The sequence below is a fragment of the Hyperolius riggenbachi genome, chromosome 1, assembly GCF_040937935.1.
Source record: "Hyperolius riggenbachi isolate aHypRig1 chromosome 1, aHypRig1.pri, whole genome shotgun sequence".
Taxonomy (NCBI): domain Eukaryota; kingdom Metazoa; phylum Chordata; class Amphibia; order Anura; family Hyperoliidae; genus Hyperolius; species Hyperolius riggenbachi.
Window position 1 is genome coordinate 100,969,308 of NC_090646.1, and position 15,664 is coordinate 100,984,971.

At 43.8% G+C, this 15,664-nt stretch overlaps 1 protein-coding gene across 1 annotated transcript in view; it reads right to left on the reverse strand.

The window, feature by feature from the left end:
- BOD1L1 (biorientation of chromosomes in cell division 1 like 1) overlaps positions 1–15,664 on the reverse strand; it is an 82,386-nt gene that overhangs the window by 44,789 nt on the left and 21,933 nt on the right. Inside the window, exons 6-9 of the mRNA XM_068277552.1 lie at positions 11,958–12,124; positions 10,106–10,220; positions 6,415–6,544; positions 777–840 (exon numbers count right to left, since the gene is read on the reverse strand). Coding sequence (XP_068133653.1) covers positions 777–840; positions 6,415–6,544; positions 10,106–10,220; positions 11,958–12,124 — 476 coding nt within the window. The remainder of the gene's footprint in view (positions 1–776; positions 841–6,414; positions 6,545–10,105; positions 10,221–11,957; positions 12,125–15,664) is intronic.

A 15,664-nucleotide genomic window follows, 5' to 3' on the forward strand; every position in this document is an offset into this window, starting at 1 on the left:
TTTCCATCAATTTTTTACTGCTTTACTTTTCAATGCAGTTCAGTATTGTGACTGCAGTGGACTTGCTGCCAGGACTGGGCTCTTTACTCTTAGCAAAATAATAGTCCGCCACTTGTGAACTTGCTAATGTTCCACACCATCCAACTTATCTTTATCCTACATGCTGAGTATTTTCTTATAGCAGTCTGTGAATTAGTGGTTTCTGGAAGAGTTCCTGACCTGAGATTAAATGGCATAGTCGAATATGCACACAGATACTTGTACAAGCATTTACTGGACAAACATGGTGGCATACTAATGGACCCCGACCCCTGAACCAAGTAGTATACCGCTATTGTTTTTTTTTTCCAAGAAAGGAGCATTAACAAATGTGAGTATACATTTTTCCAGATTGCTGCTCTGTAGATAGAGAGAGAGAGAGAAGAAGATAAAATGGCTTCCACTGCTAGCAAGCAAAAATTACCCAAAACAGCTGATGGCAACTCCCATTTATTAAGATCGGGTCCTAGAACAACAGGCAACACCTGTACAGACCTCAGAAAGTTACTTGAAACAGTCGTGGCTTTTGAGGACAAAATGCTAATATCAGTGCAATACTTTACACCACACATTCTCTCATCAACCGTGATGTAAAATCCTACAACTGCCCTGTCGAAACCATCCCTACGAACATTAAAACATCCCATGTTCAATTACAAGGGTTAATGAGAAAAAAAAAATAGATGCTTTGAGAACTCCTTACGTGTAACCCAAAAATATTATAGTAGACCACACACCTCACTTGATTTTTGGGTATCTCTAGAGTCTTCATCAAGAAGGTCATGCTTTATCTTTAAAGACCTAAAGAGAGAAATAATTCATTTTAAATGCATGAACAACCAAACCAACCTTTATTAGATAAAATTATGTAGCCCAATGAATACTGATATTATTCTAAAAAACACGTCTGTAGTATTGGGGACTGCGCATAGTAAAATCTATGCCAGGCTTGTAGTAGCTCCAGTCTAAAGTAGCATAGTCTTAAAGGACTCACAAGGTAAGCTCTTTACTGAATTACCTGCAGCCTCTGAAGATCGCTGACCCCGCATGGGTTGGGGTCTTCTGCGCATGCGCAGTACGCTCCTCGTGATTTGCATAGTTGCACAACCACACGGCACAAAAGATGTCGACCCATCCGGGGTTCGTGATCTTCAAAGACTGACAGGAGAAGACCAGAGCTGTGGCGATGAACACACGTGACTTGTAGGGGCTGCAAGAAGCCCCAGGTAAGTAAAGTTCGTTTTATTAACTCACCTTGTGAGTCCTTTAAAGTGAGACTGAAATGCGGACAGAGAGGGAACATTCTAGATACTATTGAGCCTTCCCTGTTCTGTCTGGGTCCACTCGTTTCAGGGCTGTCACCCGTTATAGCTATTCGACTGGTCAAATACACCTTTAACACAAGCTGTTCTCATAAGGCTTCAGAAGCACTTGTGCCCCCGTGTGCTCCGGAAGATGTGCACCTCCGTAATTTGCTGGAGTTGCCCGTCTAAGGCTGGATTCACAGTGGTCAGTTGAATAACGCAGGTGTTAAAATGTGTGTGAACTGCAACTGAGACTGGACATAGACTTAAATGCAAAGCCTGTATGGAGCAAGTTAGAATAACGCAACCCAATACTGTGAACAGCCCCATAGAATTGTATGGGCTGTGCGTTGGCATGCAGAATTCTTTTGCAACGCAACTGAGCACTGTGAACTTAGCCTTAGAGAGCATTGGGGGAAACAAATGCCTCCGAAGCCTTTCAAGGGCCCACAGAGGTGGCGTAACTTCAGCGGGGGACCAACCCCACCGAGAAGGGAAAGAGAAGGCTTAACCTCCTTAGTGGTAATCCCAAATCAGGCTCGGAATGGAAATTCGCACCTCAGAGTGGTAATCCCGTGCCTGAGTGAGTTATATGCAGGAGCTGCTGCAGATCTCTCTGTGGTATGTTTTTTTTTTCTTTTTCTTCGGTTCTAAAAGCTTGTGAAAAAATTGCATGGATTTTAGACCCTAAATCTGGAAAACAAAATCTAACGCCAGGGAGGTTAAAGAGACTCTGTAACAAAAATGTCATCCTGTTTTCTACCATCCTACAAGTTCCTAAGCCTATTCTAATGTGCTCTGGCTTACTGCAGCACTTTCTACTATCACCCTCTCTGTAATAAATCAATGTATCTTTCCCCTGTCGGACTTGTCGCCATGTGTCTGGAAGGCTGCCAACTCTTCCGTGTTGATCTGTTATGCACACCCCTCTCCAGGCCCCTCTATGCACACTCCAGTGTGTTTGTTATTTACATAAGCCAGCAGCGTCTCTGCTCTTATCAGTGAAAGAGAGCTGGATAAAAGTCCTCCTCTGTTAGGCTGTGAAAGGAGCTGGCTGACACATACTGAGAAATTACAGACAGGAAGAAACGATCAGCCTCACAGCCTGTCACTAGTATTCAGTGGATGAGAGCTGCAGGGGGACAGAAGGTAAACACACAAGTGATCTCTTGAGATTTAAAAGGAAGGCTGTATACAGCCTGCTTGTGTATGGATGTATTTTCTATGTGTGGACATACTGTACATCAACCTACTTCCTGTTTTCGTGGCCATTTTGTTTGTTTATAAACAAACTTTTAAAAACTGTTTTTGACCACTTTTAATGTGGCGGGGAGCGGCGAAATTGTGACAGAGGGTAAGATGTCCCCTAACCCACTGGTAGGTTTACTTTTGTGCGATTTTAAACCTCTTTAATAGGACCCAGAGACTTCCCTCTCCAAAGGTAAGTATCTGACTTTTTTCTCACTACAGATTTGCTTTAACTATGCTTAAAGCGGATCTGAGATGAAAAACTAACTAGAACAACAAGTAACTTGTCTATATATCTTATCTAAAGATTAGATAGTTTACACAGCAAATATAGCTCAGTGTTCTCACCAGAAATATTTTCCAGCCGGGTGGTATGGAAAAGTAGCCGGGTGGTCACACTGTTTGCTACTGGGTGAGGAAGTAAACTAATACTGAGGGCAGAGGGAGAGTTACGCTGGGTCGGAAGAGGTTGGCACCAAGCTGGGTGGAGAGGGGGACATCTCTTTTGGGAAAGAGTCACATTGTGAACGCTCCCACAATGCTGCAGGCAGCACATTAGCGATTTTAAACAAATCACAACTGCAGTATTATTGCTACCATAAAGTAACATTATCCTAGCACTTTGCTGATCACTGTTGATCTGCAAAGCGCTGGAAAACCCCCCAGTGTGAATGGGGCCTTGGTGCCATAGCCCTATCATCACATGAATGACTGACAATGACCAGATAACATTCACCGTGCATGCTAAGTACGGTACATGACTCCTGCTGCTGGACATGCACTAGGAGCCAGAGAAGAGTGCTGACTAACTAATCACACAGGCAGCACCAGGGGTGGTGAGAACCCCAGAAGGGACTAATGCTGGGCATACACGGGTCGATCCGGCGGCCGATTAGCCGCCGGATCGACCCCCGCCACGTCTGCGCGGATCGATTCCCGCTCGTCCCCGCCGGCGCTTCTTTTCACCAGCTCGATTTGCCGCTACTGTCCGCCTTCGGGGAATAGATCCCCGCGGTGATTGGACACGTCGGATATTATCAATCGAGCCATCCTCCCCTCGACGCCGTGTATGCCCAGCATTAGTAAAAACTAGGCTAATTTTAAGCACAGTTATTTGTGAGCATACAAGTTAGATTGTGTGTACTAAGCATTATAAAGACAATGCAATTTTCTGTCAGAATTGACAGTAGTATCGATTATTTCTGACAGGTCTGATCTGATTCTCGATCGTTTTTCTGATTCATTTTGTATAGACATGATTAGAAAAGCGATTGGGAATCAGATCGGACGTGTCGGAAATAATAGATTGGACCGTCAATCAGAGAAAATTGAATTGTTGTGAACTAAGCATAACAACTGAGACCAGGCAGGCTAAACTGAACTTTAAGGGCTCATTTCCACTATCGTGAATTCGCATGCGTTTTTTCGCATGCAAATTCGCATAGCAATACAAGTGAATGAGACTGTTTCCACTTGTCAGGATTCCTTTACGTTTTTCTGTGCAGAAAAAATTTGCACGGCAGAGCCATCAGAATTCGCATACCGCTATGCGAATTGCATACAATGTATTTAATAGGAAATTCGCATGAGGTTTAAGTATGCGAATTTTCATGCGAATTCGCATAGAAACAATGGAAAAGCACACCAGCACTGCCATGGTTAAATTCGCATACATCGTCATCCATGCAAATTCGCATGAAAATTCGCATGAACATTCGCATAGACCGGCATGCAAAATTCACATCCGCATGCGAATTTTTACCGCAGCCATTCACACCGCACAAGTGGAAATGCAGCCTTAGCCATCCATGTGCAGATTCTGAAAGCTGGAGAATCAGGGGTTAATTTATACTAGGGAAAGACATTTGGTGTTAGATTACAAAGGTGTGTGTAATGAGATAGGAGGCTGAGTGAATGTCATGGACCAGGCTTCTCTTGCAGCTGGCTGTAAACTGCTTGTTATATTTCTCATGACACATCCCTGGCATGGGGGTAGGTGCCCATACACTCGTCAGATTGGCAGCAGATAGATAAGAAATGCATCTGATGATCTATCTGATGCGTTTTTAGAACATTTTTTACCAGGATAGAATTCCAATAGATTTCAGTTTAAAATCTATTGAAATTCGATCTGATGGCATTTTTTTTGCCATCAGATTTCCATTAAGGCCAATGCAAACTGATAAGCAATCTCATCAGATCGACCTAAATTTTCCACCCTGCCAGTTCGATGGAAATCCATCAAAATCGATCGAAATCGGCCATCGATCGGTCGATTGGCCAACCGATTTGCAATCGATCTATCGATCGGGATCGATCGGTCGGCCAGAAAATCGGCTGAGTGTATGGGCCCCTTTTAACTGTTGTAAACTCTCATTGCTTAAACGTTTTGATTTGTTAATGAACTCACAGACACAATAAAGCTTATCTGATGAAGGGAAGAGAGGGGTGAAGAGGAAGGGGCTTTGTGTCTCTGCACTGACAGAGAGAGGAGGAGGAGAGCGTCTGCAATTGCAGTGGCCTGGGAGATAACTACTCACTAGAAGGAATAGAGTCACAACCTCTATGTTCCCCCTCGATGTACACCCCGCCCTCTAGCTCCTTCAAAGCTCCCGCGGTCAGACTCCTCTGCTCTGTGCTGTTGGCAGCTTTCCCCGCCCCTCTCCCACGTTGCTGATAGGAAGACGTTGAGGAGGAGGGGGAGATCATGTCTCTGACTGACAGCAGTGGGCTGTCTGCTCTGCGTTGACACAGCCGCCGCTGCTCACTGAAGTAAATAGAGTAGTGAAGAAGATCAAAGACCTTCAGCCAGCCATGGAAGGAGGCTGTAAATAACGTCCGGGCGGTAAAAGCATTTACCCGGGCGGCCCGCCCACTTAAATGGCTCTAGGGAGAACACTGTAGCCGCAAACAGCTTTAATAGAAAATGTGTTTTTCTTCCTGTGATACAATGACAGCAGTCATGTTGTTTGTAAACATTACACAGAGGCAGGCTTATCTGTATCTTGAGCACTAAGCCTGTGAAAAAAAACCTAATCCCCCCTCCTCCTCTCTGCCACTGAAATCAATGGCTAGTAACACCTCCTACTCCTCCTGCCTAGACTGAGCTCCCATGAGCCTTTGCTACTGCCAAGGTTCTCTGAAAACCTGTGGGCGTGGTTTAGTTTATAGGGAATTAGAGTATTAAAACAAAACAAAAAAAGTATTTGGCTTGAGGAATGCCCTATAAACAATAGGAAAGGAACACAATTATACAATGAGTAAAAGTTCACCTTGGATCCACTTTAAAGTGAATGTTTACCGATAAAAAAAAGAAAAAGTCAGATACTAACCTAAGGAGAGGGAAGGCTCGGTCCTAATGAGCCTTCCCTCTCCTCTCCCGGTGCCCGGTCCCGCGCAGGGTCCCCCGTGGCAGTATTCGACCAGTTCGGTCAAATACTGCCACTTCCGCATGCCTTCGGGAGCTTTCGGAAGCCTTCGGGAGCACTCGGGCTCCCGATGACACGGCCGCTCCATACTACGCATGCGCGAGCGCCCTCTATGACGCGCGAGCGCCCTCTATGACGCGCGAGCGCGTACGTAGTATGGAGCGGCCCGTCTTCGGAAGCCCGAGTGCTCCCGAAGACCTCCGAAGTCCCTGCGGCGGTAGACGCGAACGGGGGAGCCAGCGCAGCACCGAGGGCACCGGGAGAGGAGAGGGAAGGCTCATTAGGACCGAGCCTTCCCTCTCCTTAGGTGAGTATCTGACTTTTTCTTTTTTTTACCGGTACCCATTGGCTTTAAAGACAAAGTAGAGAAACAGAATATAAATTTAAAAACAAACCCAGTGTCAATCTTCTTCTTCCTCATTGCAACTTTCTTTTCCAAAAACATTTGTTCTTTGAGAACCTCTTTCATACTAGCAGATTTTGGCTTCTCATCTTTGGAAGATTTTTGATTGGAGAGAGATAAACCTAAACAATGCAGTAATAATAAAAACAGAAAACAGTTTATATATTTAGTATAGTAAAACCGATCTCAGAAAACTGGAGCTGAATTTCTGCACACAATTCACCCTTCAACCTGTATTTAATACATTAAATTTGTAGGGGTAAAGTGATCAATTAATCTTTTGGAAAGTAATCCACTAGATACCCCTGCAACCAATTCTTGCAACCACAGTCGTGTCACATGGAATTGTAACCGAATTTTACTTAAACACTGAAGAAAAAATACTGAGATAATGAATTGTACGTGTAGTACGAATAGTTGATAGAAAATTAGTAGTATAGAAAAGATAATACCATGGCACGTCCCAACGTCGTGTCATGTGATGCCCTGTTTGCATGGAGACGTGGCACGGAAACCGGCAATCAGGTGAGTTTTAAAAAGACTCTGAAGTCTCGAAAAAAAACGTCTTTTTATATAACAAATATGTTTAACATGTTAGCCCTAACTAAACCGCCGCATTCCCGACGCTCTAATCTATCTAAATCCCCCCAAATTCCCTGGGGGGCAATCCGGGCAGCGCTTCTGTGAGAGGCAGAGCCATGAGCCGCAGCTCTGCCTCTCAGCGCGTCTGTCAGCCCGGATTGCTGCCTCTCCCCCGCCCCTCTCAGTCTTCCTTCACTGAGAGGGGCGGGAGAGAGGCGGAGATCTGCCACTGACAGAAGTGTGTGAGGCAGGGCTGCAGCTCGTAGCCCTGTCTCACACGGAAGACTAGAGGGCAACAAAATCCATGTCCAAGAAAGTCGTGGAATTTGCAGGGGAGAGGGAGGGCGAGATAAGGGGGGGATTTAGATAGTTTACAGCGGCAGGAATGCAGTGGTTTAGTTAGGGCTAATATGTTAAACACATTTGTTTAATAAAAAGATTGGTTTTTTTGAGACTTCAGTGTCTCTTTAAGTTCCCTCATTACCGCTCCCCTCGCGACTCTGCAGGGAGGGAGGGGAGAAGGAGAGGAATTCGGCTGCCTGTTGGCGGGCCGGAGTTATAGTGCACTGACCCGCGGGCCGTAGTTTACCCAGCGCTGGGCTAACCTATACTAGTGGCAACAATACTAGCTAACTTAACTGGGGCAATTATACTATCTATACTGGGGCAACTATACTAGCTACCCATTGGGGCATTTTATACCACCTATACTAGGGGCAACTATACTAGCTACTGATACCGGGGAAATTATACTGGCTTCCTATACAGAGGGCAGCAATATTGGCTACCTATACTGGGGTCAACTATATTACCTACCTATACTGTGGGCAATTATACATGGCTAAACTATACCTTGCTGTCGAAAATCATGAATCAAAAATCACAATTTCTGACAGAAAAATGGCAATTCAATCTTTTCCTAAAATCGTCCAGTCCTAGCTGGAAGTATAAAATGTTTGGTGAGAACTACTGTTCCAGTTAAAGGGAACCAAAACTGAGGCCCAGTGCACATCAAAAGCGCTAGCAGATCCACAAAACGATAGCGGTTTTTGGAGCTGATTTCAGAGCGACTCTAGGTATGTTTAGAGAGGTTTTCTAAACATACCTAGTGGTTTTGGGTGCGTTTTTGTGTAGCAGATTACACATATTGTTACAGTAAAAGCTGTTACTGAACAGCTTCTGTAACAAAAACGCGTGGCAAACCGCTCTGAAGTAGCGTTTTTCAGAGCGGTTTGTGTTTTTCCTATCCTTTACATTGAGGCAGAAACGCTTCTGCAAACCACAAACGTGCTGTTTGCTACAATCCTCAAACCGCCGGTGTGCACCATCTCATTGAGGTACATTAACCGAGCGGTTTGACAGGCGAATGCGGCCGGCGGATCGCATCAAAATCCGCTCTGTGTGCACAGGGCCTGAGAGGGATATGGATGTTTCCTTTTAACCACTTAGGTCTATCTGGACAGATATACCCGTCCAGATAACTTGCACTGCTGTGGCGCAGCTCCCGCCGCCTTCCGCTGCCCCTGCAATCAATGAATGGGAATACAGATCCCATTCACTGATCTGTGTCCCCCTAAGAAAAACCTCTCTCTGAAAAGCTGTGATTTTTCTATGTTCCACGTTACCCCTTCAGTTCCTGTAAGTGAGAGCTCTCGCTTACATGACGAAAAATCATAAAAAAATCACTGTGGCCATCTTGTGGCCAAATAGTAAAACTACATCTACATTTTTTTTTTAAAAAAAAATATACACAATCAATTACATTTAAAATCACCTGTTTACATGCCCACTTTAAAAACTCCCCAAAAAATGTTTAAAAAAAAAATTACAATAAAAAAACACCAAAACATAAATAGTTACCTAAGGGTCTGAACTTTTTTAATATGCATGTCAAGAAAGTATATTACTATAATTTTTTAAATTATAAGCTTGAAAATAGTGATGGACGCAAATTGAAAAAAATGCACCTTTATTTCCAAATAAAATATTGACGCCATACATTGTTATAGGGACATAATTTAAATAATGTAATAACCGGGACAAATGGGCAAATAAAATCGTGGGCTTTAATTATAGTAGCATGTATTATTTTAAAGCTATAATGGCTGAAAATTGAGAAATAATGAACGTTTTCCATTTTTTTCTTAATATTCCCGTTAAAATGCATTTAGAAAAATTCTTAGCAAAATGTACCCCCCAAAGAAAGCCTAATTGGTGGCGGAAAAAAACAAGATATAGATCAATTCATTGTGATAAGTAGTGATAAAATTATTGGCTAATGAATGGGAGGTGAAAGTTGCCCGGGTGCATAAGATGAAATTACACTGTAGGCTGAAGTGGTTAAACAATAGCAGTTGCCTGGAAGTCCTGCTGATCTCTTTGGCTGCAGTAGTGGCTGAATCACACACCTGAAACATGCATGCAGCGAATCCAGTCTGACTTCAGTCAGAGCACCTGATCTGCATGCTTTTTCAGGGGCTGCGGCTAAAAGTATTAGAGACACAGGATCAGCAGGAGAGTCAGGCAACTGGTATTATTTTAGAAGGAAAAATCCATGTCCTTTTCAGATTAGGTTCCCTTTAAAGTGTAACTGTCGGATATAAAATCAAAAATCAATTCTTTATTTTTATCTAGTAAACAAGTAATAAGTATGCTAACCAGGCAATCCAAAAGTTAAAATCTCTATTACTTTTCTTGTTTATAAATTATCATTCCCCAGTTACTGTTATTTGGTACGTTGCCGCACAAAGGAAGTCGCAGGGCATGCTGGGTTGTCTTTTTGCTTCTTTATCCCTCAGACTTAACTAATGTACAGAAGCAAAAAAGGACAACCCAGCATGCCCTGCAACTTCCTTTTTGCGGCAACGTACCAAATAAGAGTCAGGTAAACTGGGGAATGATCATTTATAAGCAAGAAAAGTAATATAGATTTTAACTTTTGGATTGCCTGATTAGCATCCTTATTACTTGTTTACCAGATAAAAATAAAGTATCGATTTTTGATTTTATGCCCAAAAGTTACACTTTAAGCAGTTGCACAATTTCTTAGCATTCATCCATACAGTTTAGGGCGCTTATAGAAAATACTCCCTCTGATGTACCTTGAGACTTTAGTTTTAAAGCCTTGATTCTCTCAGCAGCTTTCTGTTTGCGCTTTTCCTCCAATCTCTCTCTCTTAACTTGTCTCCTTCTCAACCGCTCCTCCTTTTCTTTGGCCTGGAAACACAAAAAGCACAAAGGTCAGATCTCCGGACTTATACCAGTACCAGAAGCTTACACTAGTACCAGGAGCATATACCACCTGAGTTATTCATTACTACAATGCATTAAAAAGAATCTGTAAAACAAACAAACAAAAAACAAAACACAACAGCCCCTGGGGGGTACATTTGCTATTATTATTTAGTATTTTTATAGTGCCAAAATCTTAGGCAGCGCTGTACAATATATATATATATATATACTGTCTTGTCAATAGCTGTCCCTCTAAGGAGCTCACAATGTAATCCCTACCACAGTCCTATGTCTATGAATGTATCATGTAGTGTATGTATCGTAGTCTAGGTCCAATTGAGGGGGAAGCCAATTAACTTATCTGTATGTTTTTGGGGTGTGGGAGGAAACCTGAGGGCCCGGAGGAAACCCACGCAGACACAGGCACCTTACAGATGTTGACCTGGCTGGGATTCCAACCCGGGGACCCAGCACTGCAAGGCAAGAGCGATAATCACTATGCCACCGTGCTGCCCTTATCTCAAGAGGGGAGGCCTCTGGATCCCCCGTCCTCTTCACCTTCCAGGATCTAGCGCCGGCAGCCCCCAAACAGCAGCCATCTATTTACCTTCCACATTCCTGCGCATGTACAGTAACAGCTTTCCAATGGGCAATGCCAGAAACAGCCGAACCCGATCAGGACCGCTCTACCTAGCAGGCGCAAGTCCGTCTTAGGCCATCGCAAAAGCCACTACTGCGTCTGCTCAGAGTGTAGGAGGTAAATATTGCAGCCAGTACTGCGCCACAGCAGACAAGTCTGTCGCCTGATTTTTCAGGGCCTGCCAGCGCTAGATCCCGGAGGGTGAAGAGGATGAGGGAAGTCTCTTTAGGATCCAAAAGCTTCCCCTCCTGGAATGATCCCTTGGGCTCGTCGTACGTAGAGCAAGTATCTATCTACTTATATATAGTAGAGATAGTATGGCTGACAGCTCCTCCCCACGGAGAGGGGTATGGATGTTTCCTTTTAAACAATACCAGTTGCTTGTCAGTCCTGCTGATCTCGTTGACTGCAGTAATGGCTGAATCACACACCTGAAACAACCATGCAGCTAATCCAGTCTGACTTCAGTCAGAGCACCTGATCTGCATGCTTGTTCAGGGGCTGTGGCTAAAAGTATTAGAGACACAGGATCAGCAGGAGAGTCAGGCAACTGGTATTATTTTAAAAGGAAAAATCCATATCCTTCTCAGTTTAGGTTCCCTTTAAACAGGACATTCTGTAAACCCCCCACCACCACTACCAAGAAAAAAAAGAGATCTTAATTGCATATAACAATTCATAAAATTGCTTTTTTTTTTTTTTTTTTTTTTTTACATTTACCCCAAGTTCACCCACTGTAAAACATCTTACCTCACCCTGATTTACATTCTCACATTTATCAGTGATGCCAGCATTTTTAGTGCTGGAAAAGTGAATCACTGTAGTATTTTCTCCCCTTTGTGTACTGGCCAGGAACATCAGCCGATGTCCCAGAGTGCTCTTGGGCAGAAAGCTGCATGACATCACAGTGTAGGCTAAACATCACTGGGAAGATGTTACATACCAATATCAGTAATATATAGTCATAAAAAGGGTTTCCATTGACAACACCAGGATAATTAAATGTTAAAATGGGAATCCTGATATTATATTTTTAATTTTCTGTTTTGAAATGTCACAGGTGCCCTTTAAAAACTTACCACAGATAGTCTGCGCTGCTCCACAGTCACTTCATCATCGGAGTCACTGTAGTATTTAGAATACAGGTATGGTTTGTGCACATAGGAATGTCGTGTTCCTTTTGTCTTTCCTTCAGCCTGTTCACCAGCTGATTTCTCTTTGCCGTCTGCACCGGCTTTGTCTTCATCTGTGATGATGGAAAAGGCTGTTTTCAGAACTCTTTCAAAGCAGATTATAGTAGGAAAAGAGTATTTAAAAAGTCATTGCAATAACCGATCTAAGTTGGGTTCACACAAAGAAGAACTACAGTTATGAAAACAACCCACATGTTTATATCTCTTGCTCGGACAGAATTGTGCAGTTTAACCACTTCAGGACCGGCTGCCTAACCCCCCTTAAGGACCAGGGCAATTTGCATGGAGGGGCGTTTTGGGGTGGGGGGCGCGTTTGGGGGGGGGAGGGGGAGGGCGGCCGGATTCCGTCTGTGGCTGGCTGGGCATGGTGTCCCCCATGTAGGCAGGTGTCCCTCCCTGTAGCTGGCAGCCATCACTCACCTTCCAGGCTCCAGCGATGAGCCGCAGAAGCCTCCTCTTCTCCAGCTGGCATCTCCGCTCCAAATGACACTCAGGTCGGGTTGCGGCTTGATGACTTCATCAAGCCGGGACCCGGCGCTGACAGACGGAGCAGAGATGCCGGCCAGAGCAGAGGGGGGCGCCGATCGTCGCTGGAACGGCAGGGAGATGAGTGGATCCTCTTCTTTCCCCCCCTACCGCCGCAGCTGTCAAAGTGATCACTACGATCCGACGGCGATCGTAGTGATCAACAGCAATACGCGATGGCTGCTGATCACTCGGGGGAGATGCCAGCTGTCATATGATAGCTTAATCTACCCCTCCGGGTGCGCAAGATCGTGTCGGGGCGGTTTATTAGCGCGGACGTTGAATCAACGTCCGGTCAGAACCGTAGCACCACCTGCTGGACGTTGATTCAATGTCCGTGGTCCCCAAATGGTTAAGCTAGATTTGCAGGCAACAAACACCTACATGTAAGCTCCTCCATAATGGTGTCCTTAGATGCAGTTATTACCTTATCCATAAATTCAGTTGGAGTGGTTGCTGGCTACAGATTATCGTTTCACACACACCCCCACGCACCATTCTCCATCTCACAGAAAGCAACAGTGCTGCACCCACCGATACACAACCACACAGTCTCCTTACCTTGGCTGTACAGTGTACTGCATGGAATGTAGATTCTAGCTGACATCAGCCTGCAGATGCTTTCATACAGGTCATTTGCAGAAAGCAAACTCACGGTTTACTGCATTTGTCTATACTTGTAAATATAGTAAAGTATAATGTAAACATTTTGGGGTTTTGGAGGGTAGGCTGGAAGCACATGGCTATGGTTTTACTTTAGTATCACGGAGGTAAGTTGTGACATACACATACATCTTTGCTAACAAAAATGTGTCTTATGATGGCCATACACTATACAATAAAACCGTTTGATTTTCCCGTTTATTCGATCTAAATGATCGAATCGAATGAAAGTTGAAAATATTTTTTTTTTTTCGATCAAGAAATTCGATCGATTATCCAATTTTTTTCGAGAAAAATCTCATCGGACATGGTGGAAAAATCTTTTTATTCGATCTAACAGAATAATCGAACTAAATTATCTAATCGAAAAAAAATGAAAAATTGTACCATGTATGGCCACGTTTAGTGTAGCAATAGATTTGTGTTCATCTAATTCCAGGATGTAACAATCCCATCCCGCGTGCATCCCCGTCATCACCGCATGTGCTCGTACTCGCTTAAAAGTGGATGATTGGCTAGGGTGACAGTTCGTGGAGCCAATGCTCTAGAGATGCATCGCTGTGCTGTTGTCTAGCAAGACAAGACAAATAACATTTATATTGCGCTTTTCTCCTTGCGGACTCAAAGCGCCAGAGCAGAGCAGCAGCCACTAGGGCGCGCTCTATTGGCAGTAGCAGTGTAAGGGAGACTTGCCAAAGGTCTCCTACTGAATTAGTGCTGGCTTACTAAACAGGCAGAGCCGAGATTCGAACCCTGGTCTCCTGTGTCAGAGGCAGAGCCCTTAACCATTACACAATCAGCCAACTGCAATATACAGTATCTGTAAAGCACTGGGGTCCCCAACTGTTCACCCTAGTGATCCCATCCAATTGCTACAGACAAAGGCTAGCCTTAATCGTATACTACATGCTCAACTGGTGATGAAGTACGTAATATCATTTTAACTGGGACAAGCCAAATAATATATTTTGAGGTCTTTTCTAACTATGGCACTTGTCATAGGAAAATTCGGAAGAATTAAATATGAATAGAATTCTCTGCATTTACAGGTATTTCTGTGCTGTAAAATGACTATGAAATTAAATAATTCTTGGGGAAAAAAAAATATATTACCAGTACTTAAAGAGCCGTATAAAAATCCTATTTTATCTTCTGCAATATCACCAGTCCTAAAACACTGCATGTCCCCGGCTGTGAACATTATAAACGTGCATACACATCAATACTCTCCTGCACTGTATACTAGACACTTGCTTGACACATTTTGGCAAGTTACAGGAAAAAAAAAAGTTTTAAAAATACATTTTATCACTTTTTGCACAGAAATCCTGGGAAAATTGAACGCCAGGGTGGGTTAAACGCCCCAAATACTGGGACAAAATTCCACGACTTGGAAAGTCGTGGATTTTGCTGCCCGGGGGAGGTAGAGCTTAGCGCCGTAGCTCTGCCTCCATTAGCATCAATCCCTGCTGATCGCCGCCCCTTTCAGTGGAAGAAGACTGAGAGGGGTGGGAGAGGCGGCGATCAGCAGAGATTGATGCAAGTAGAGGCAGAGCTTAGTGCTGTAGCTCTGCCTCTATCAGGAAGCGCTCCCCACATTTTGCACTTGATTCACACTGCACAGATTTTAGTGCGTTATATTGCAACATTATCACGCGATGTGTAGTTTTTTTCTCTTTATAGGCAGACATTACCCTCATGTGAGAGCACAGTGGACTTACAATTATTGACTGCCTGGACTGGATATACCATAGTGAACTCACGGGATTTTTAAATTAGGACTTATGTTGGAGTTGATTATTAAGTACTTGGTCTGTATTTAAGGTGGCGCAGCCTATGGTACTATAGAACAGACATGATGAAAAAAACAGTTAAAACAGATGCTCCCCATAAAATAATGAGCTGATTTGCTTGTACCTTGTTTTAAATGGGAAGCAAAAAGATGTAAGTTCAGCTCTCCTTGTTTTCGTTTAAATCAATGTTTCATAGCTACTTCTGTCAAATTTGAATCAATATTTGAACAAGTGGCCGTCCCACTAAGCTAACTGCCGCTACAATTAGTGGATGGACCTGGTGCCAAAATTACAGCTGATCACGGCTCTTAACATTGCTGTCAATGGCTGCACCCTTTTTACCTGTTTCCTGGTGGGAAAAAAAGCAAAGACACATAAGCCAGATCTTCAACCTGACGGGCCTGTATTTTTTAGACAAAAATGATGGCTTATGCACAAGAATAAAGAGTATATTTTAGGAAACCCCCACTATGTTTTGATATGGCTTACACAAGCAGTGCTCTCCCCAGACGCTGGGTGGCATGAAAAGGTAGCTGGGTGACATGAAAAAGTAGTGGGGTGAGGCGAGATGACAGAATGCAGGGCCGGCGCCTCTCTGCTCACAGCAGAGGA